This window comes from Leptonotus elevatus, chromosome 2, assembly GCF_054856555.1.
Source record: "Leptonotus elevatus isolate MCC_2025b chromosome 2, RoL_Lele_1.0, whole genome shotgun sequence".
Taxonomy (NCBI): domain Eukaryota; kingdom Metazoa; phylum Chordata; class Actinopteri; order Syngnathiformes; family Syngnathidae; genus Leptonotus; species Leptonotus elevatus.
The window spans coordinates 19,758,742-19,783,342 of record NC_141240.1 but is presented as its reverse complement, the minus strand read 5'-3'; the positions used below and the strand labels follow the sequence as shown (position 1 = coordinate 19,783,342).

General features: G+C 37.4%; 1 protein-coding gene across 1 annotated transcript in view; it reads left to right on the top strand.

Moving 5' to 3' along the window:
- Positions 1 to 24,601, top strand: part of LOC147178726 (diacylglycerol kinase zeta-like) — a 72,371-nt gene that overhangs the window by 28,917 nt on the left and 18,853 nt on the right. The window contains 16 exon segments of the mRNA XM_086067661.1: positions 975 to 1,046; positions 1,443 to 1,529; positions 1,656 to 1,738; positions 1,807 to 1,867; positions 2,551 to 2,664; positions 3,331 to 3,468; positions 4,834 to 4,912; positions 5,531 to 5,586; positions 7,551 to 7,613; positions 7,708 to 7,781; positions 9,134 to 9,245; positions 9,399 to 9,485; positions 10,022 to 10,134; positions 10,250 to 10,350; positions 13,684 to 13,763; positions 13,907 to 13,951. Of these exon segments, the coding sequence (XP_085923787.1) occupies positions 975 to 1,046; positions 1,443 to 1,529; positions 1,656 to 1,738; positions 1,807 to 1,867; positions 2,551 to 2,664; positions 3,331 to 3,468; positions 4,834 to 4,912; positions 5,531 to 5,586; positions 7,551 to 7,613; positions 7,708 to 7,781; positions 9,134 to 9,245; positions 9,399 to 9,485; positions 10,022 to 10,134; positions 10,250 to 10,350; positions 13,684 to 13,763; positions 13,907 to 13,951 (1,365 nt within the window).

Sequence of the window (24,601 nt, the reverse complement as noted above, 5' to 3'; positions counted from 1 at the left end):
TATGAAGAAATACATTAATAGTGAAGTTAATTCTGATGATTCTTTCTGCTGTGCAGGCTATTATTTTATATGCATTCATCTTTTTTTTAATTTTTATGATCCATGTTGGGGTTAATAGAAAACAAACGATCGAACACAGCGGTCATCACAGTTGCACACATTACATTTGAGTTGGAATGTTTTTGGTTAATTCAGAACCCCAGTTATAAGAGGGTGTGCACACAGGTGCAACCACATCAACTCAGTTGTTTACTACTATATAGTAAAGGTCCCTTCTCAAGGTTTCTTATTTTTCCCCTCATGCTTTTTTTAATTGATTTTTTAAAAAAGTTTTTCCTTGCCCTGTTGTGGTTCGATCAGGGGATGTCATTAATATTTGTCAACTAAGCATTTGAGACTCTTGTGATTAAGGGCTACATAAATAAACTTGACTTGACCAAAATTAGTTGTTTGTTACCAATTAATAACAAATATTTCATATCAGTCTCAACAGTGTTCCACATTCATGCAGGCAAAAACTTTGAACTTTAAACATTGTCAGCTCAGCAGAGTCAAGAGTGAATAACAATGTGTAATGTTGATACACTGATTAACACCACCCTCACCCATAGATGAGGTTTTGTTTGCTGTAAACTCTTGTTCAACATTTATTCGGAAATGTTATGATAGCAACGCAATAATGATTGTGTTTTGTTGGAAATATTTTTGTATAACACAAAAAAGATAGTAATACATTGATTTAAACACTCCACTGAAAATATTATATAGCGATATTTGCCATGAAAATAAATATTTGTTATATACTTTTTGAATGTGCTTGTGTTTTATCAGTCGAGTTCCATCCATTTGTTCATTTCCCACATATATAGATGGATGGATGGATGGATATATGAAAGAATGGAGTCAAATGTTTAAAATTTCAGCGGGTAAAACTTTTACACAGTGTACTTGACTTATGCTATGCTTTCAAACAGTCATCTACGAAATCAAGTAAGAAGAAAAAAAGGACATCCTTCAAGAAAAAAAGCAGTAAAAAAGGAGCTGAGGTACATTAGTAGCATTTACAATCCTTGACGATTCCACATTTAAAGATTTCTGCTTTATAACATTGATGTTTTTCTCCACAAGAGTTTTTTTTATTTGTATTTTTTATATAAATCAGTATAGGATAACACGTATGTTGTGTTTACAGATCCTAGAAGGGGGGGGGGGGGTACATTTGTGTGGTATCTGGGAATTGGATTGCTCAGACACTTATTTGTTATTCCATATTATTGTGCTTCCATTTTTTTTCTCCCTTGCATTTGGACTCAGTGATGCTCAGCGATTTCACGCTCAATGTCTGAGGGAATTCATATTTTTAGCTGCTTGTGAGGAGGATAAGTGGTTCGGAAAATAAGTGAATGAATGTTTGTTTTTTTTACTCACGGGATGTACGACAGTGGAAACCTTTCATCATCCGGCCCATTCCATCGCCGTTGATGAAACCACTGGTAGTGTTTGTCAACCCCAAAAGCGGAGGAAACCAGGTATTGAAGATATTTTGTTAAATAGATTCTGGATTTGTCAGAGTACTGCCTGGTCTTTGACTCTGATATTTATTTTTATATGTATTTATTATTAATTTTCCCCCATTTTTTTTACACGTCTGACAGGGCACAAAAATCCTTCAGTCTTTCATGTGGTATTTGAACCCAAGGCAGGTTTTTGACCTGAGCCATGGAGGACCCAAAGAGGGGTAACTCTTCACAGAAGTATTCAAATATGCTCTTATGATTTACCACTAACGTGTTTGAAAACATCTAGCTTGGAGTTGTACCGGAAAGTTCATAACCTGAGGATTCTGGCTTGTGGAGGAGATGGAACTGTGAGTACTTGAAGAAAGCGCACAAATCACACACACACACACACACACACACACCATTTTCCATGTTCAAGATATATACGCACACGGCAGTCCGCAAAATTATGACCAGTTGCACAATGGAATAACTATTGCTACTATTAAATATACTGTCTCTACAAAGATAATAATGGTAAATTGTAAATTGGCTTATTGGTTTTGACGTGTCATGTTATTCGTAGCGCAGTCATGTCCAAACTATGGAGCCATTTGTGACCCACCATCTATTATTTAACAACTTACGCCACATATAAAAATGTATCTGCATTGTAATAATTTTCTCTCTACATTGGGTTGCAAGGCATAGAGAGAGGAAATGTATGCTCATTTCTCACTTTTTTGTTTTCCACCATGCACATAAGAAAAGTAACAAAATAAAAAAATAAGTAAATTTATTAAATACATACATTTTGTAATTGTAAAACAATGTATAGTTTTTTTTTGCACATATTTAACTACACTGCTAGATTGGTTGTTTTAAACTTTACATTGTGGTTGTGACTAGCAATTTTCTATTTTCTGTGCATGTTCCGCCTCTGATACTACGTCAGAAGCTGGGAAATTCCTAGATTGACTTGAACACTGCGTCTGTACCTTACTTGCGCGCGTGTGTGTGTGCGTGCGTGCGTGCGTGCTTACAAAACCAGGTGGGGTGGATCCTTTCCTGCCTTGATGAACTTGGGTTGAATCCTCAACCTCCTGTTGCAGTGTTACCACTTGGGACAGGAAATGACCTTGCTCGGACTCTCAACTGGGGAGGGGTGAGTCCAAATAGAGGAGGTGGCAAGAGTATTTTAACTGTATATATGCGCAAGTACAGAATAGTAGAAGTACATAGATTATTGTGTGGAAAAATAGACACTGGTTAAAAAAAGCTTCTTTTTTTTTTAGGCTGGCACAGAGCACAATGAATTTGCAACACAATGTGTTGCATCAATGCTGCCTGGTTTACATATTTTTGTCATATTCTGTTTTTTCTTGCCTAATGTCAATCAGTCAAACAAAAATCTAGTTGATTACCTGTCTCTGTTTACATCCTTTTCTTTTTTACGTTTTGTTATTTGTTGCCCTCTTGTGGTTTTAATCAGGGGATGTAGTTAATATTTGTCAACTGTGGGCCGTTTGAGACTCTTTTGTGATTAAGGGCTATTCAATCAAACTTCATTTATATAGCTCCTTTCATACATTAAAATGCAACTCAAGGTACTAACTTGACTTGACTTGTTGAGGTTGAAAAAGTAGCAAGCCCGTTTGAAAAAGTAGAAAGTTAAGGTACATGTTTTTAAATGTAGGTCATGAAAATCAAAATACCTGAAACATCTACTCAATGTAACAATATTTTTGTTCCTTGTTACTTCCAAATAGACAATTTGTAGTGACTCCATAGTGTTTATAGGGGTTTGATTTTCTATATGTTTTGTGCAAAGGGCTATACAGATGAACCCCTGTTCAAGATCCTGTCTCATGTTGAGGACGGACCTGTGGTCCAACTTGACAGGTGGAATCTACAAGTTGAAGCCAACCAAAGTGCAGCGGCTGAGGTGGATGATCAGCAAAGTGATAAGGTTTGATTGTCACCATTAACTTTTGAAACACAGCTGCATTGTAGATCCGTAGTAAGAGGGAGGGAGAGACCGAGAGACCCCCTGGACTGTTTGGTGGTCAAGAAATGCAACTGGTCCATTGGAATGAGGGAAATAATGAACAAGAGTAATAGTGGATTGTTCTTGTTTGATGGCAGTGGTATCAACCAGCTGCATGTCGATCGCAAAGGTTGACTACTTTCCAAGAATGAGGAGTCGGCAGAAGTAAAACATTTTGAAACACTGTTAAACATCATAAGCCGGGTTTACATGGAGCCATGTATTCCGATTAGAATGAATCCGAACGGCCAAACTGAATGAAAATGCTCCATATAAAGACCTCAATTGAAATAAAAAGGTTGAATTTGAATGGAATTTCATTCGGAATCACAGGGGTGGTATATTCCTGTCGTCAATCCGATTGAGCGTCATGTTCAATTGGAATGGCAAGGCTGCGTCCGGTATGTGCATGCTCTGTCTTGATGTTGCCGTTTCCATAGGTAAAAATGGCGGCGTCTTGCCAAGAGCTCGTCTGCGAGGGGTGAACTTGTTTTATAAGTACTTGGAACTTGTTATCAATATGTTGCTTCTATAGAAGTGTTAAAACTATCACAACTACTGTGCTAAATGACGCATGAACTCCATCATGATAAATCATATGATCGATGTCCTTGCGTCTGGCGGCTGCTGTGGGGCTGATCTGATTAAAGAAGCGGAGCATGTAAACAGCAGGTCGGGATGGATCACGTCACATGTAAGCAGATGACCACAGATCTTCATTCGAAAAGATTTTAATCGGAATAGCTAAAAAAGCTCCATGTATCCCCGGCTATAGCTAAACATCGTAAATAAAATTGATTCTGTACCACAGCTGGTAGTGACAGGTATGTTTTTTCAAATTGAAATTGAATGAAAGAACATGCCTGATGGGCATAATAGTTATTGCTATATAGTTTTTTGCCAGCTGAACTACAACTGGACCTAAAACAGTTTTGAAAACATGATTCATGAAAAAACATGAAGTTTTTAATACATTTTGTGCCTGGATAGGATATCTGTTATATGACAACACTTTCTCCCTTGTAAATATTTCCTGCTCACTCGGAAATAAGCGACTTTCGGCTTACCTTTGACAGCTTGCAGTTCAATCATTACATTTAGAGCAAAAGCAAGCTCCATGAGTCATCATAAGAATAAGAGTATCATTCACCCTGTAAAAGAAAAACATTGTTTTCATTAATGTGGTAATGGCTGGCTAGATGGATAGATGTATTTTTTCACTTTGTGTTTTATTGAAAACTGTGCAATAACAGTAAATATTGTTCTATTGTGTGTATGCTCCCTCAGCTTCCCCTGGATGTGTTCAACAATTACTTCAGCCTTGGCTTCGACGCACATGTGACCCTAGAGTTCCATGAATCAAGAGGTATGTTACCAAATGAAAACAGTCTTTTTTTCTTAACAAAAATAACTCTGAAGCTGATTGGATGAGGGTCGTGTGCATCACCATTATCATGTCAACATTAGATCTTACAAGCGATGTCTTTATCTGATGAAACTAAACTGTGTTCCTACTGCAGTGTAGGAGGGATGGGGATTTGTGGATCAGTAAATAACTTGACTTAATGCTATACTGACTTAATTCGGCAGCATGGTGACCCAGTGCTTAGCATGTCAGTCTCGCAGTTCTAAAATTTTAGAATTTACATTTTCTTCCTTGTAGAGTTTGCATGTTTTGCCCCCGTTGTTTTTTTTCAGTTACTCTCACTTTCATTCAAGACTGACTAGTCCAAAGGTGTGAATGTTTGTTTGATATTTTGATCCATGTACAATGGAAATACACTGCAGCATCTAAAGCACGCCCCCTAGCTGCTGCATTTATCCCATTTTAGGACTCTGATTGCTCCATTGATTCATGCTTATAATTGCGTTTGTTTGACTTGAAGTATTGGAGGAAATATGTTTCATTTATTTTTTTTATTTTCTGTATTTATTCAATTTTGTATCTGATGATTGTATCTATGCATGTTTGTCATCGTTTTAGAAGCCAACCCAGAGAAGTTTAACAGTCGTTTCAAGAATAAGATGTTCTATGCTGGGGTGAGTGCAATACAATCTGTCAAATTGTCTAATACTTTTTTTTTTTTATCATCATTTTAAAAGAAAATCTTTGCTAAGGATGTCATCTTTTATGTCACCTTTCGAAGCTTATACTATACTATACTATACATATTTCCACGGATTTCTCCTTTTTTCCCAACCCTTATATAATGTACAGCACTGTTAAATCCAATCCTTACTCCAAAACAACCTTTTACTTCTGATTCATGTTAACTAAATTGGCATTGAAAATCACAGCAAATCTTAATCATTTGTCATTCAGCTTTCCATTTGAAGGCAGTGTGACAGCAGCCAAAAGCATTAAAACGAATTAAAAGTAGAAGCTTAACTCGGCATTTGGATGAGTCATAGCAGCCCTGTGGGGCCCACATCTTGAGTTTTAGGTACGTTCCTCAGCAGTGTTTCTAAAGTACTTCATGAGGTAAACATTACTGTAATCGCAGTTGTTGTGTGCATTTTCATATCGACCAAGATGACAGAATATTCGCTGCTGTGCTAATTTTTCTAGCATTTTTTAAATGTCCTTATTATCATTGTAACAGTAGCATAAACATCGTTGTGCATTCTCCTTAGGTGCTATAGGAATAAGTATACCGCACGATAGTGATAAACATTAAAAGATCACACAGTAAATAACTTATTGCTAATATTGTCTTAAAATACATTTTCTTGATGTACTGAGTTATAATATGGAGGATTTTCTGTCATTACCATGGTAACCACATATCATTTGGACGCTAACACAGGTTTTTTTAATGAGGAGATGAGCTTCTCCATTGCCATTTTGACCATGTACCCTCTGCTTTAGTAATCTATTACAGCATATATCAGTGGACTGTAAACCCAAGTTCACACATAGAAACAATGAGACTGTTTTTGTCTCGATTTTGCCCTTTCCCGACCAAGGATATTAAAATACTTAACTATCATTTGTCTTATAAGAATGCCCTATACAATATCCTTCTGTCTATGGTGGGAGATGTGCTAAGAGTGGATTTGTCTCAATAGTGTCCAAAATAGGTCAGGCCGACAATCTGAAATTTGAATTATGTTCAATATTTACAACCAAAAATCTTGACGTGTGTGTGGAAAGCCAACTATATTCACAAATCATTTGACTCTGTGAACAACTGAGACGTGAACGGAATGCAGCCAAACATAGAAGCAACGAAGCTGACAACAAGGAAATTGCATTAAATTTATTTTATTTTATTATTATTATTATTAAAAAAGCACAATGTTGTTTTTTGTATCAAAGGGGTTTCACCAAAGCAAGTCTTTTTAGCCGGTATGGCCATCAATGCTATCTCCTCCCATCATCATCAGAAACACCTAGGTGATTGGAGCTCTTAGTTTTGAGATCGATCATGGGAGAAAATCTTATTGTGTGGGGATAATCGGGACTGGCCACACACAATATGACCAAAACTGTTAAATGCCAGATTTTTTTTTATTGTTTTTTATTATTATTATTATATCTTTTTTTAAATATAAAACATAATGTGCACCAGGCATAATAATATACAGTAATAACGGCCACCTGCAATAGGTGAAAATCCACTATACAGACATAACATATATATATTTTTAAATAGCATCCCCCAGTGCTGCCCATTCCTTGTTGGTCTATGATATTTGGTATATGACAAAACCCTATATACAGTAGTACATGTTTGTCATTTTAAAGTATTAATCCACGTTTTGAGTCCAGGGATTAGCTAGAAACAGAGCAAAAACAACAAAAAATGTTTGGGCAATTTTGCCAATGTTACAAACCTTGATAAAAAAGTACATTGTAAATAAGCTAATGAGCTGATACTTTGCTTATGAATGCCTTCTAACACTGATTTAAGTACCACCAGAGATTTTGTAGTGCCTGAGTGTGGCAGCTAAAGCATTGCAGAATGAACATTTATAGATGTATGTTTGTGACTGCTATACAGACAGCATTCTCCGATTTCCTTATGGGAAGCTCCAAAGACCTGTCAAAACACATTCGAGTTGTGGTGAGTAGCTGCCAATCAGGCTCTTGATTCTTTTGTAAAAACACTGCCACTTATTTGTGTGTTCACGCATGTGTTTCCGCATGCTTGTCTACAGTGTGATGGGACCGATTTAACATCAAAGGTTCAGGATTTGAAGCTCCAATGTCTTGTCTTTCTCAACATCCCCAGGTTTGTTGCAATCGTTACCACTCTTTTCAGAACATAATTACTACTAGGCCTGCAACTTTTTGCCCATAAATAGCTTTGCAGTATTAAAGACAAAATGTGCAAAGACAACACAAGGGCTTAATGAGAGAGTTTGTAAAAAAGGAAAACTGTGAAATTTCAGCGTCCCAAAATTTCCAGAGTCTTTGCTTTATCTTCGAAGCACCATTTGCAGTCTCAACAGCTTTGAGTCTTATTCATTATCTTAATCATAACTCAACCACACAGCATCTAGACACAGACGCATGAAGAAGGGAAAAAAAGCTTAAAACTAAGCAAACTTTTCTTTTGAAAAGGCAATCCACAGAGTAGATATTGGGGAAAATTTGACTATTCAAAGTTGGGGGATTTGCTGGTTCATGTGAGGCCTTCGCTGGTCTATATTATTTGAGGGATGGCTATCTATCCCACACTTTGAAAACACCAATCATAAACAGTCAGCTGATGAGACCAAAACCACATGGTATTCTAGCCGAGCATTTAAAAAAAGTCATAAATATTAAATGACATAAAAGACAAGATCCAGGTCAGAATTTTAGTGTCCTCAATATCCTTTTCTTGAATTATGGTTTACCCACGTTCTGTGCAATGCGTCATACTGAGAGTTTGCACCTCTATCTAATGAAATATGCAATGTTGCATGCCAGTCTTGTAGGAGATCTCATTGGATTGTGCAGATTATTTCATTGATTTGAAAGTAAACGTGCAATTTTTTCACAGTTCATAAGGGCGAGTTCCCATGTGCTGCAGTAAAGTATCCCACTTTGAAATCAACCTGCTTAAGGGGGGCGTCTTTGCTAACAGCACGTCCTTTCTACTGTGGGTCAGAGGACAACAGCAACAACTTTGCAGAACAATCGAGAATGCGCTTCTCCTTAACGTTTTCTTTTACATGAAAGTGTTTCCGTGTATTCAGGCCATTTGAAAATAATCACCCAGTCTTGCTAACAATTCATGGAGGGTAGAAACTTAGTTTAGGGACGGTGTTATGTCCACAGGTGTCATACTTGGGTCCTCGAGGGCTGGAGCATGTTTTAGGTCTTTCCCTCCTACAACACACCTCATTCAAATGACCAGCTCATCAGCAAGCTCTGTTGGACCCTGATAATGATCCTGATCAGATCATTTGAATCGGGTGTGTTGGAGGAGGGAAACACCTAAAACATGCTGGACTCCGGTCATTGAGGAGCGGAGTTTGACACCTGTGGGTTAGGTCAATTGTGGCATCACAATGTTCCCCTAAGTATATTCAATTGAAATGATGATGGCTATTGAGGCTCTCTGTATGTTTGTGTGTACGTTTGTGTCTTTTTCAGGTACTGTGCAGGTACCACACCTTGGGGAAACCCAAGTGAACATCATGATTTTGAACCTCAGCGCCATGACGATGGGTACATTGAGGTCATTGGGTTCACAATGACATCATTGGTATGGAAATAATGGTGTAAATGTGTTATAAAAAAATGTGTTGTAAAAAAATGTTTAATTCCTATATATGAGCTTCCTTGGCTCCCCTTGTTATTTGTATCAAAATGACCAGGAACTTTATAACTATGCCCTTCATGCGCTTTTTATGTGCAGGCTACTCTTCAGGTTGGAGGTCACGGTGAGAGGTTGAATCAGTGCCGTGAAGTAACCCTCACCACCACAAAAGTGCTTCCTGTACAGGTGCCCTCCAAATACACGCTTGCGCACGTACACACACACGCACACACACACACGCACAATATTTAGTACTTGGATAAATCATTTTATCTGCAATTAAAACAAAAAATATATATTTTTATTTTTGACCAATCAAAATTCAGCCAATGATAGAAGCAAGGCATAATTTAGTCTCCTCTCAGTGATTCTCAGTTTTCATAGTTTTATTTTTAAGCATTATGTTACATGGACTGTTGTAAAGCAAAGCTGTGTCATACATAATGTTTAATTCTTTTGTTTAATGTTTTGTTTGACAGTAAACTTCACCTGGGAGTTGCAATAAACAGCTTGAAGCCTCTCTTTTTTTTAAAGGAATTGTTCAAAACTCGTATCTCAAATTTTTGCTCCCAAGTCCAAGTAAAAAACCACAACAATGTCTAAACTGTATTTATGATTTATCATTAACATTGAAAAAACATTTTTTTCCAACAGACACCCACCCAGTCAAATCTTGTTTTTTGAATATGTATTATAGTCCTATTTGGTCTGTTCATATTCAGGTGGATGGGGAACCATGTAGACTCGCTCCATCCATCATCAACATCAGCCTTAGAAACCAGGCCAACATGGTCCAGAAAACCAAACGGCGGACATCGTTGCCACACCTCAATGAGTGAGTCATGCATTATATATTTTAAATGGACAAGCCTACTTTTTCAACTATTTCTGAAACAATCGAAAACTTTGCCGCTTTTATTAAAATGGATGTGGTACTCTTTATATCTCAGCCAACACCCGGTCCCAGAAAGGCTGAGGCTTCAAGTCAGCAGAATCAGCATGAGTGATTATAACGCTCTGCACTACGACAAGGACAAATTGCGACAAGCATGTAAGGAAACGCACACTAATACACACCATCCAATCGTGGGCACTGCATGCTATTTACATGGGCAAGTGGATATAAAAATTCAAATGTTATTAGTTTTTTTGGTTTGCAAAATTTGACAGAGTCCAATCACTTCAAACTATCTATCTGCCTAATTCTGAAACTGTTTCTGTGAGCCGTTTTCGATGGGCTGACACTTTCAAAGTGATAGTTAGACTATAAGGAAACACAGTTTCCAAAGCCAAAAGTTAAGCAGAGCTGCCGTTTTGGAAGCACACGTTATCGTTTGCTAAAAGTGTTAATTAATTCTTCGGTACTGTCAATTGTCACAGTGGGGACGATTTTCATTTGACCATGTTTCCTCTGCATGTGGCAAATGCACTGATCCGCACATGCTGTTGGGTGGCTTGGCGATGCAGTGCTGCCTCCACTAGGTGAGGTGTGAATATCTCCAGATCTGACTGCAGCAGGGAGGGAGTCTCTAACTGAATGTGGCTATATAAATTAATCAATATTAGATCATCTCCTCTTCCTGTCCTGTACAACAGCGATCCCCAACCTTTACAGAAAAATCAATGCGGCACATACCGTTTTCACATAAAGCAGCATTTTTTATAGACTAGTGTAGAAACAAATAACAAAATATAACTATAAAAATACAATTCACAATTACACAGAATGTAGAAATGGAAGCAACAGATTCAGTGCTTTTTTGGGTGCTTGGGGAGGGAGGGGGGGTGTTGCTCTCTGGATATCCTGCCTTTATTTTATTCCAGGCTTTTAATGGCTTTTGCTTGGTCTCCATGTGCCAAAGCAGTATATAGCAAAGCCTGTCACCACATACTGTATCTATATTACCGTAAGTGAGAATCACCTGTAACGAATCAGCTTCACTGATAAATACTACCGATGTTGTCTGTTAAAAAAACTGTTTTTTGTTTTTCTTGGAAATTATAGGCTCTTCTTTGGTCACACCATTTGGCTTTTTTCTCTTTTTGAACAAGCTCTCCAAAGACGTTTGCTTTTTACTCCGTTTTGTTAGCGTAGGTGCTTGTTTTGTTATATATCGCATCACATGACCGAGGCAGATGCACCTGATTTTGAACATGAAACTTCTGTCAGTCTCTGATGATAAATAGAATATTTTTTGTGTCTCCCTTTATTGTATTAATGACAGACAGACCACTATTACAATACTGAGGCGTCTCATTTTGAGTTAGTGATGGTTCATATACAGTGTTTCTTAAGCACTGTACTGCACTGTGGCTGACTAATCAAACAAGAATAGCACGTTGTTGCTATGTTGATCCTCCCAGAATGGCGAGGCGGTGCAGGTAGTGATTGCAGTAATATTTCATCTTCATCTCAGGTTTGAATTGGGACTAAAACTGCCTCATGATTACTGAGAGCGGAGTTATGACTTGAAAGTCAACAAGTCCATTTTCAATTATGTCCAGCCAAGCCACTCTTGCCTTCATCAAGTGTGCCCAGATAATAGATCAATTTGCTTTTCTTTGCTTGCATTAATGGCACTTCAAAAAATGAAAATCAAGTCTATTTTTTGGTCATTATTCCCATTTAACTCTACATGTGTTTCTGAGTGCTGACACAAGATGGTGTTGTCGTAACACCACAAACATTTTGATGTTGGCAGCGTTGTTTCTGATTTGCATATCATTTGTATGCGTAGCACAGTGCCCTGAGACTAATCTACGGTGAAGAATATGCATATAAATTAAAGAACCATATGAATGTGATAGAATACAGCAGTAAAGAATCACAAGAGGGTCTATATTTAAATTCTATCTTTTTTTTTTCTTGGTTCCCGTGCATTATTCATTATTCATTTTTTATTAAGTTCTTCTGAATGCCTGACATTTGCCTTGTTCCTTCATACAAAACATTGCTCTCCACACTGAATGTGGTAAAATGCATTTTGTATTGTGGCTTTATATCATCTTGGTATCACATTACACTTGTGAAATAATGTGTTGTGGCTTTTTCAAGATGCACAAAGAGGAGGTACTTGAAGAAAAATGGTCTGCATTGTCGAGTTGCCGGAAGAAAGCCAGTACTACGCCAGTGCTACAAATAAGACAATTTTAAGTATGCCAAAAGCATTAAGACAAGCCTCAAAACTTAGGGAACAAAGGCTTTTGGATCGATTAGACCAAAATGTATCATTACGGCCAAAACCGTACGTCTAACAGCGGAGCCAACAAAGTCATTGAAGAAAAGTGCACCATGTGACAATCCAGTCATTTTCTTTAATATAGCGAATTCACAGCAAGTGTTATTGTGAAATTACATAAAAATTCATGTTAAATGGGTGTCAGCCACCATTTAAAGTGCATCAGATTAATCTCAAATAAATCTCAGGTGTTCTAGTAGGATTTTTTTTTCTTACTAGCGGAAGGATTAGTGCTAAGTGCTAACACTGATTTATATTTGCAACTATTTATTATTCCCTACATCTTGACCAAGGCCACAGTTCCAACTGAAGAAAATCTGCCCAAATGCATGATGCCACTTCACTGTCGGTATGGGGATCCTTTGGTGATGAACAGTAATGTGTTCGTGTCAAACATACCTGTTGGAATTACGGCCAACAGGTTTTTCCCACGTGTTTAGCCGAGACGTATGAAGAAGATGGGAGATTGTTGTCTCGTGTACTAAACAGACAATATTTGCCAGAAATTCTTGCCTGCAACTCCTTCAATGTTGTATGTAGACCTCTTGGCAAATTCCCTGGCCAGTTTTCCTCTTATCTTTTGTTCAATTTTGGAAGGATGTCCAGTTCTTGGCAAAGTCACAATTGTGCTATATTGTCCCAATTTGAGGAGGAGGAGTAGAAAGAAGCAGCAGACGAGGAGGAAAAGTACAAGGATGATGATGACTGTCTCCACTGTGCCTTGGAAATTTCTTTGTACCCTTCTCCTAATGGCTTGTGCTGTATGATGCGACTACAAAAATGTCAGGAAAAGCCACAAGAACATCTGAACTTTGTTAATCAGAGGCACTGTAAATGGTGGCAGATGTGTGCTGACTTCCATTTAACATTGGTTTGAATGTGATTGGTTAATTCTTAATGCAGCCGCACACCAAAAAGTTATAGGAGGGTGTACGTACTACCAGCATCTTATGTTTGACTTCCCTTTTCAAAAAGATTAGTTTTTCCCCTCCAATTGAGTTGTACAGATTATAGATCACATTATTGGTTGAAAACATTTTGCAGTGTTTAATCTTGGTTTCATTTACTTATATCAAAAAATCCTGCAATTGATCTACCTTTAACAAGCCCTGCTAAGTAATTGTTTTGTGTCTGTGTCTCCCCAGCTATACCACTGGGACTTATAGTGGTTCCTGGAGACAGCGACTTAGAGACATGCAGAGAACATATCCAGCGTTTACAAGAGGTAAAACCAAATAGGGTAGTTAATCTGAGTTAGGAATATCATTCTTCGGAGTGACTGAATCGGCAGTGACATGTTGAAGATAGAGTTTTATTCATATCTTGGCTATTTTCTATTCTGTCTTTTTACTCTTCCAATTTCTCTAGGACTTCTCCTTTGTCCATGCCTCTTTGAGATGTGTGGGAGTTCAGGTTGGTTGTGGGATGCTGGTGTGTGTGTAGTAATTAAGATGTCTGTTGTACTCTCATTTAATTTTTTTGTGAATTTGAGTTTGTCTTTGTTGATTTCTGTTCCGTGCTTTATGGAGGTTTTGTTGAGATGGTTAGCCAGCCGAATGAATTCTATGTAATCAGCAAATTAGACGTTTGCCCATATGTGTCACGGAAGTGAGGCAAACTTGTCAGATTGCTACTGAGATGTGGTACCACCTTGTAGTGGTACATTTAGCATATGCTGCACTAGTTACTTTTACTTAGAGCTGTTCGATGGTTCGCCATCTTTCCTATCTTTTTTTTCTTAATTTTGTCGTAAAGAGCATCATAATAATCCAGTCAAAAATAAATGACATCTATGAAGCAGAGGTAATGCTCTCTCCAGTGCTGACAGTGTTTTTCATAGATGATGCAAAGGTTGAAGATCAGGTCAGTGGTGCTTCCGTCTTCCTTCTGCAGAAGCCTACCAGACAATTTTTGGCCATCTCCCCTACTGTGTCACCAAGCACAAACTTTGGCGACCCTGGCTGCCAAGTCATTGGCTGATAAACACAGCATGGGGGTGGTTATAATCTAAATTAGACCCACCATTTTGTAACAGAAGGGTGAAAGCACAGAAGGGCTCACTCACAGGTTTAGAAATAGGTTGATAACAAAAGTGTTTCTTGGTATTTTAATGCTTTATGGGTGGGCGAACCAAACAATAAAAGTCAATTTTCCCTATTAATGTACCCTTTACACACGCACGCACGCAACCCCCCCCCCCCCCCCCCCCACACACACACACAAAATAAATAAATTACTCATCTGATGGACACAGACGGTGTGATGAGAATGGAGAAAGCATTACTGCCTGTGTCTGGGAAGTTAATCTTTTCAGATAAACATTAAACACACTGTACAGTAATTTCTGGACTCTACTTTTTTCACTTGCATTCGACCCAGCGACTAATACAAAGGTGCGGCTTACCCATCAAATCACAAGGGGGTGCACTATAAAGGAAGGCGCAAGAGCGTCAGGCGGAGCAAAACAAACCAAGTCAGCCCAAATTCAGTAGGAGAGACAGAACGAGAGCGAGACCATTTGTGCCCTTATTATGGAAAAGAAAGTAGCGGGAACCCGGTGTGTTAACATTAAAACACCTGCGGCTTAAAGTCGGGTGTGGCTTATATGTGTAACAAACTCGAGTATTCCCCAAATTTAGCTAGCGAGGCTTATAGTCAGGTGCGCCTTAAAGTCCAGCAATGACTCTAGTTGAATTTACAGTGTACCTTTTTTATATAGTAGAATCTTGATTTACAAATGACCTTTTAACGAACATTTTGTGATGCACACATGTTTTTGTAGAAAACCTGCCTCTATAGTTCCGTACGTTTTGTGATGCATTGCAAATAGTCTCAGCATAGATCTGTTGACACATATGTGTTGTGTTTCTCGCACAATCTAACCATCATTGACATAATTGCGATGTGCTATTTTTTAAACTCTAAATTAGACCTCAGAATGACTTAACGGTTACTCTTGGCGATTAACGCCCCATAACTGCCACATAAATCTCTGTCTGCTCCACGGTAGCAGATAGAAAGTTGTATGTGCCGCCTACACACACGCGTATTACAATCACAATTGTAACAGCGGCCGCCTACATTTCTAATTAACATGGCAAAATTGTCTAACTGTATATATATTATATACAATATTATTATTATTATTATTATAATTATTAATATTGAAGAGTTTTCCTTGTATTATAATTAAATTTTTATTTAAAGTGGTAGTCAACCCTCTTTACAATATTATGTTGTATGTGTCACCACTAGTCTAAACACGGCATTGTGTTAATATTTTTATTAATATTGTGGAACATGAGTTAAGTAGCAAAATCCACCCGGGGTGGCCATTTTGCCACTTACTGTTGACTGAAAATGACATCACAGTTGCTCAGGGTTCATGTAACGACCAATAACAGCTCAGCTTCAGAAAACAAGTCATGATGTGCAGGCATCTTTTGAAAAACACCATCCCAATAAAATGGTGGCCAACAGCACAATTAGTTGTTTAAATCGCAGTGATGCCCCACTTATGGACATATTTTATATATATATATATATATTTTATATATATTTTATATATATATATATATATATATATATATATATAAGAGTTTACCTGGATGGATGTTTTTTGTGTGTAAAAAAATAAATAATAAAAAAATAATAATAACAAAATTGAATTAGAAAATAGAGAGACGAAAGAAAAAGCAGTTGCATAAGTGTATTATGTTATTTTGGAAGGAAACTCTTTTTTTAATAGATGAGCTGCTGTCCTGTCGTTACGTAAAATTTTTTTACTAGCCATATTGTATTGCGCACATGACGCTATACTGCTACATTACACTAATTTCAGTTTTCAATTCCAGTCATCATTTCCCCCCTCTTTACCCTCACTTGTGTCACAACAAAACCACAGATAAAAAACAAAAAAACATTTGTGGAATTAATTCTTGAGATGCTTACTGAGAAAAATTCTCAAGAGATATGCTAACTTCTTACAAGATTTGCTGGTCTCATGTGACTTCATGCACAATTGTGGTTCAACCTACCAAGTTTTGATCATCCCCTATGCTATTCTAAACCCCTAGAGTGTATATGTGCTGGGCTCTGGGTGAGTTAATTAATTTCCTGGGCTTCTATCTCAGTGAAAGGAACAATATGTCTTCGCATTTGCAGAAAAAGAATTCCAATCCACAAATGAAACGGCAACTATGGATCTGCTGGAGACTGCTAATTAAGCTTCACTTGCTGCATGTTCTCTTTACTGTCATTTTAGTGATTTTCACTATCAGCTTTGGGATGTGACTTTCAGAGGTTAACGAACCAGTATCGCACCAATTAAGAAATATGTGCAATTAGAAAGTAGAAGACTGCTTTGCCAGTTTTGCAATACTTTTTCAAGCATTTTTTATTTCTGCTTGTTGGTGGTTTGTTCGGTTTCTGCTTCTTATGATGAACTCTTGCATTAATTAAGTAAAACATCTCAACCCAGAGGTGAGAGTGTCGTGAAAAGGTTGCATACTGTATGGCCAGCGGGCAAGTGATTTGACTGCTGAAGGTTTCCACCAAGAGATCAACGTTTACTTCCTTTTCCATACCCTGCTTGATATTCTTTAAAAGCACACATCAAATGCCAGTGCACACAACAGACACCCACACACAAATTCTGAAAAGGTTTTGCACTCAAGGGGTTGCGTTGCACAACACAAAAAAAGTACACGTGTTTTCTCAAATAAAATATTGCCCTAACATTTAGACCTAGGTATGGTTCCAATAAAGGATAATGTAACTTCTCTGTTGTTTAAGACACACTCTTGAGTTGCTCATTCGGATTACCAGAAACCACAATGCCTTTATTGGGGTACACCAGGAGTCCTTTTCTTGTACAAATGAGAAACGATATATGGAATAAACATATCACTATTTGCAAGAGACATTTTATCATAATATGCAGTTCTTCAAAATACTGTACGTCGTTTTTCCCCCCCAGCTCATTTCTTCTCAAAAAGCCTCTGTATCTGCTGTATGCCTCTTGTAATCTTATTGTATTATCTTACTTTAATGGCACTTAGTAGGAGCGCCATAGCTCAAGGGATTGGAACTCAATCAAAGAAACAATTGTGCTGCTTGTTAGGATGAGTAAGATATTGCTTTACAGGCAAGATAATGACCTTGTAAGAATGTAACGATTTAAATTGGCCAATTAGATTGCTCTGAAGTCATCCCTGTGCTGCTCACAGCTCCGAGAGGGCACATTTGTATGGCGTCAGGATTGCTGTGATGTGTTCTTATAGATTGACCACTCTTAGTCCACAAGTTCATTTTTCTCATCCAAGTGGCCGAGTGATGATATCTTTCTAGCTTGCGCAGCATTCCCGCCTTCTGTCAGTATATCGTGCCAGTAATCAAGCTGGCCAGGTGTGTTTTATGTCAAGTCAAGTTTATTTATATAACCCTTAATCACACAAGAGTCTCAAAGGGCTTTACAGGCTCACAGTTGACAAATATTAACGACATCCCTTGATCGAAACACAAGATGACAAGGAAAAACTAAAAAAAAAAGCCATCGGGAAAAATACGAACCCTTGAGAAGGGACCGCAAATGTGGTAATCTCCCTTCCAGGATGGTCAGGCTGCAATGGATGCCGAACGGGCAACAATTTACACTAAACAATATTAATTAGAATAGTGCGGAAGTCATCAGAGAAGTGGGTCCTCATCCAAATTCATCCCGGTAGATCGGGGCAGTTATCTCCATGGCGGCAATTTCAAGATGATGGTCTGCTCCAAATCGATCATTGACACCGAACTCCCTCTCCAAGCCGGGGAGAAGGGAGTAAAAGAAAGCAGCGGCAGTCGCCAGTCTCACATAATTCAGTCTTAAGATGCGATTTAAACGTTTCTGCAGAAGTAGCGGCTCTGACCTCCGAGGGTAAGGCATTCCAAAGCACTGGAGCCCAAAACAAAAACATTCTTGAACCCGCAGACTTCTTTTGGGCTCCTGGGATCACCAAAAGACTAGCGTGTTGCAAACGAAGGTTTTGTGTCGGAACGTACGGTACTATTAAATCGACGAGATGGGAAGTAGCTAAGCCGTGTAATATTTTATATGTAAGTAACAGAACCTTGAAATCGCATCTCAAGTAGACCGGAAGCTTAGGTATGTCCTAGGTATTGCTACACCAAATAGTTTCGACCACATCCAATGTGAGAATTTTAGAAGAAGATTATCGATTTTTATTTTTTACTGAGGCTGTAAGCAAGTTTTTGTTCATCAGTAAATTAAAAAGTGAGTTTTGCCACACCATCTCCGATTCATCTTTATTTGTGAGTGTACATGAGTAAAACCTCACTTCCTAGAGCTTTCAATAGAGAGTTCAAGCAGCTGAGTTAGCGACCTGGGCTTTTCATGCCTGAGTAGGTATGGTTGGAAAGCTCATTTGTGAAACTCAGCGGAGGTTATCTCATTTCTTGGGCTTGCGTGGCTTGTCTTAGAACATTGATGCAACAGATGATGGCAGCGGCAAAATGAAAATCGGGAGATTCATTTTGTCTGCCAATATATATAAAAGATGTAGACAAACTGATTCGACCATCCTTCATCATGTAGCAAAACACTTTGCCAAAACAAAAAAGGGGATTTTCAGTTTAAAGTAGTCGAAGGTTTTAAATTGACCTAACCAAAATCTAGTGCTAAATATTTAGAGCATACATTTTACCTACTAAACATCACGGGCTTGATGCAAGGAAAGATCAGTCTATATTATTTAAGTCTATTCTATTCCAGTACTGCTTACCTAAAAATCTGGTTTTGTTACAAATACAGTAATGTTGTCTAAATTGTGTATCAGATGCAGACATGGGAGAAAGCAGACCTTTTGATCTTTTCTCCCATACAGACAAAAAACATTTTCAGCGCAAACACATTTCCCTTGCTGCTCCAATACTTTTGGATGTGAGTGTTAAGGATACATACTGTATGCAAACAAGCCTCTCTGAGAACCTCCTATAGAATTAAACCACCACTTGGAGACGATAGCTATGCAGAAAGCTCATCTCCTCAATCTTCCTCCATTTGTGTCCCTCTCGCTGATGCCTGCCTTTTTCCCTTTTTATTTTTTTGTCTGTCTTTCATCTTGGAGGCCAGGGGGAATCTTGCCTCTGGGATTCTTGCAACGCTGCGATGCTGTCATGCTCTGTCACCGTGACTTGTGTGAAGTAGGGAACGCGGTCGCTGTGCTTTTGACGGCATGCTGGCCCAGCGCCACGTCAATTGTGTACAGAAATCAAGCAGTGCTGCCGTCCGTTGCTGTTTTTCTGCCGCATGGTTATACCCAGCCCAACTACAAAAAATGAAACCGTAGTTCGCTTGTTAGCGTTCCTATCGCTTTGTGGGGTGCATTTGCCCATCAACGCTTAATTACTCTAATTTAATTTTCAGTTTGTATTTTGTTTTGGTTTAATTTTAGATGCTATATGAATAAGGCTTGAGGGTAGATAATGGATGGATGGCATTGTTGAATCTTTGTGTCACAGTGTTGCATAGCAACCACAGGGATGCAGTGCTGTTTGATCTCCTGCTCTCTTGTGACTGATGATGCTCATTGGTTCTGTTTACTGATGGGATGTATGGTGCGCAGTCACTTTGTTAGCAGCGCACTGCAAGCAGAAAAGAATGGCAGTGTTGGACTTAATGTATGTTTGTACAGTATTTACTGCTCAAAATATTAGGTACTCTATATTTAGATAGACTGATGATACTTAATACAAGAACTGTAAGCAATGTATGCTTGAATTCTTTTTTTTTTTATATTGTGCTTGTACTTAATTTGTGGTGCAGCCTCTAACAGTTTTTTTATGGTTTTTGATATGCCTCTGGTGTCTCATTAGATTGTAATGAAGTGGTTGGTATAAGCATGTTTTTATATCAGTGGGTTTCAATTAGTGTTGCAATATTCTGTGAATTGTCCAACGTTCCTTCAGAATAATTGAAATATACGCCATTACAGGGATTTTAAATGTAGTTGAAAGAAACGTCTTCATTAAAATGTTGAGTCTTACCTACGCTTTTAAAATCCTGGTTACTACAGGTGTATTTATGCCCCACTACAGTTACGGTCAATGGTATTCAGTATTGTAATGTATTGTATTTGTGTTCTCCTTTGGGAGCAATTGCAGCCTCAGGTCTTGAATATGATGGCTTGACATACCTTTTTTCATTGGCAATTTGTCCCATTCTACAGAGCCCCTCAGCAGATTGGATGGGGAATATCAGTGTGCACGTACAGCCATTTTCAGATCTCTCTAGGGATGTTCTATCAGGTACAAGTTTAGTCTCTCAAGGTCATTCATTTGACCGGAAGCCGCTGAGTGGTTGTGTTGCTTTGGATCATTGTCCTGTCGGAAGGTGAACTTTTGCCTCAGCACTCTAGGTAGGTTTTCATCAAGGATCTATTTGTACTATACTGGGTTCATCTTTCCCTTAATCCTGGCGATTATCCTCATTCCTGATGCTTGAAAACATGCCCACGGTGTCATGAGTTCAATTTGGGTTTTATCAGATTTTGTGGCACATGGTCTGAGAGCCCATTCGGTGCATTTTGTAAACTTGAGACTGTGCTACCATGGGACCTTTACTGAGTGGACTCCACCAGAGTCACTACTATACCACCAAGGCCACATGTGGGAGAATGGCTGTACATGTAGTTTGTCTTTCTGGAACAATCTCCCATCTCCACAGAGCACACTGGGTTTCCATTAGAGTGATCAATCAGTTAATGTGTCACCTCCCTGACTAAAAAACCCCTTTGCTTCTAGTTGCCCAGAATGTCCAGGGGCCACTACTCTGAAGAGTCCTGGTGGCTTTCATTTTAAAAAATATGGAGACCTCTATTCTTGCTGAGACCTTCAATGCAGAAGAACATTTCTGTATAAGTATTTTTTCCCTAATCTGTGCTTGAGCTTGGTATGTACCTTGCCAGATCATGTGACATCAATTGTGTTTACCCGAAAGTAAATATGAAAAAAGGGAGGTTGAGTGGAAACAAGATGCACCTGATCTCAGTTTGAACGTGGTCATAGGAAGTGGATGAATATTTGAGCACGTGATATGCCATTTTTGGATTTATTAATTTGTTTTGTTTGCAAACATTGTATAATAAACCTTTTTTTTTTGTCATTATGAATCAGATAATCAATTTTGGAATAATTAATTTAATATCGCTTTGACTTCATTTCTCAATTGAACATAAACATCCCATTTATGTTTGAAAAAGATTTTTGTAAATTATTCAGTTTTTGTAAAATTTTCAACATTTTCTGTTGATTCGTATTTATTCTGTGACTGTCCCACCATGGGAAACCTGAAGAATACATTTCCACTGTCTGCCACATCCTCAACATTCAGCAGTTCTACGTGTGCATAGAGTACACTTCTCAGTTTTGCATCTACGTTTCACAGTTGTCAGAGATTCATTCAAGCACAGTTTAATTTCAGCTTCATTTGAACTACCGGTGACCATAATGTCTATCTTCAAAACCAGTCACCGGATGTAATAATAATAATAAATAAAGGAACTAAGGCAGGGTGTCAACAGCTGGTTGGTCTTGGTTGACATTAATAGACAGTGTTCACACTTAATTAGCTTCTTTGATTCCGAACAAAGCACAGCATTGCAAATTTTTCTGCTTGGTTAGATACACTGGCTGGATTTTATTTAAAAAAATGTTTTAGGAGATCTTTAACCAGCTGTGATGTATCGATGCCAAGAAAACAATCAACATAACCCCACAACACGCACAGTTGAAAGAAACCAGACGTTTGTAGTTTCCATGGAAACTGTCCAACTTTTCCAGCTGGACTTTTACGGAACAATTGTCCCTCCCAATTTGGCTTCCAAGTGCAAAAATGTTTGGAACAACTAAAATACAGTTGCATAGCAATTAATAACAGTGATTAACATTATTCCAAGATTGCATTCTCTTTATGCACAGGGAAATATATATATGTATATCATATTGTAAATTAAAAAGATGCCACCTTTCTCACATTATGACTTGCTGGGACTTTTTTTTTTTTTTGGTAAGAATTTCAAGTGTGTCTGAAATGCGTTGGCCATTCACTGACTAATGACCAGTGGTGTTCAAGGTTATTCTGTGTGTCTTGGCTATGGCCAGTTAAGTTCTTCTGCACCAGTTCATCCAATAAGGCTTTTATCGACCTTGCTTTGTGCACTTGGGAAGAGTCATGCAAGAAAGACAAGGGCCTTCCCCAAGCTCTGCCCGAAAATTGGAAGCTGAAACAGAAATGATAAAATTGTGTAATTATCCATATAGTGTGTTGTTAGTGTGTCAGTACTTTTCTACTCACTTCATCCACATTTGTGTTGTTTTCCACTGTGTATTCATTAATGACGTTTTATGTAGCAGTGTTCAGGCCGTTTCGCATTGTCAGCAAGTGTTCTTGAAGTAAAGTTGGTCAGTATGTAAGTAAAATGATGCCCCCCTCCTCTCTCCTAGATGAACGGTCGTCTGTGTCAGAATCATTTACATACTGCCGTGGCACTCAATTGATTGATTTTTATACAAGACTAAAATTAAAGAACACCAAACTGGTTTTCGTGACTCTTTATTCAAACCCTCGAGAGTGGAGAAGCTATTTGAGATGACTCGAGCATCTCTTTTGTAAACCTCCTGGAAAAGTCCCTCATTGGGGACATGGCCTTTTACCCCTCCGAAGACACTTTCTTGCCAGTGGTGGCTTGTGGTATGTGCACAAGGTGGCATTAAAAAAAATTATGGTTTAGGCTTGGTTCATTTTGTTGCTTTGTCCTTTGTCATGATATGTGTTTGGTTTGTTTTGTTTTTCATTGTCACGTCTCCTTGTCATTGTGCTCGTCATACCGGTCCCCTTGTGTCTTCCAATCAGCACCCTCACAGTGTCACAGAGTCTATGTCAGTCGTCCTGTCCTTGCCCGTGTGTTTTGTTTGTTACTTTGCCTCTACTTTTTGGTCTTTTGTTAATTGAGAAGTTTTTCCACGTCCCTCGTTTGCCTTTTGGTTGTTCTCTTGAAAATAAATCCCTTTTGCAAGCCGGCCTTGCCTCCTTGAATCCTGCATTTGGGTCCTCACCCCCAAACGTAACAAAAATGCTGCATGAATTGGTTTTCTATTGGCTTTATGACATCTAAATCACTGGTGTTAGTGTGGGGAATATTGTTTATTGCTTGACAATCAACGAAGTGGCAATGATTTCTACTTTTTCAGAGGACGAGTTGGTTGGTGGTTGAAAGTAGGTCTATTGAGAGTATAACAGTAACAGTAGGCAATGTGCATTTAAATTGGCCTTGACTGTTTTTGATACTATTTCTGGTTTGGTAGTTATATTAATAACATGCAACTCAATGTTGATTTGTGCAACAGCAATGTATATATATATATATCATATATATATATATCATATATATATATATATCATATATATATATTATATATATATATATATTATATATATATATATCATATATATATATATATATATCATATATATATATATATATCATATATATATATATATCATATATATATATATATATATCATATATATTATATATCATATATATATATTATATATATATATATATCATATATATATGATATATAATATATATATATATATATATATATATTATATATCATATATATATTATATATATGATATATCATATATATATATTATATATATTATATATCATATATATATATTATATATATATATATCATATATATATATTATATATATATATATCATATATATATATATATTATATATATCATATATATATATGATATATATTATATATATCATATATATATATATATGATATATATATATATATATATGATATATATATATAATATATATATATATATCATATATATATAATATATCATATATATATATATATATATATAATATATATATAATATATATATATAATATATATATATAATATATAATATATATATATATATTGCTGTTGCTGTTTTCATATTTGTTTATAATTTCATGTATTT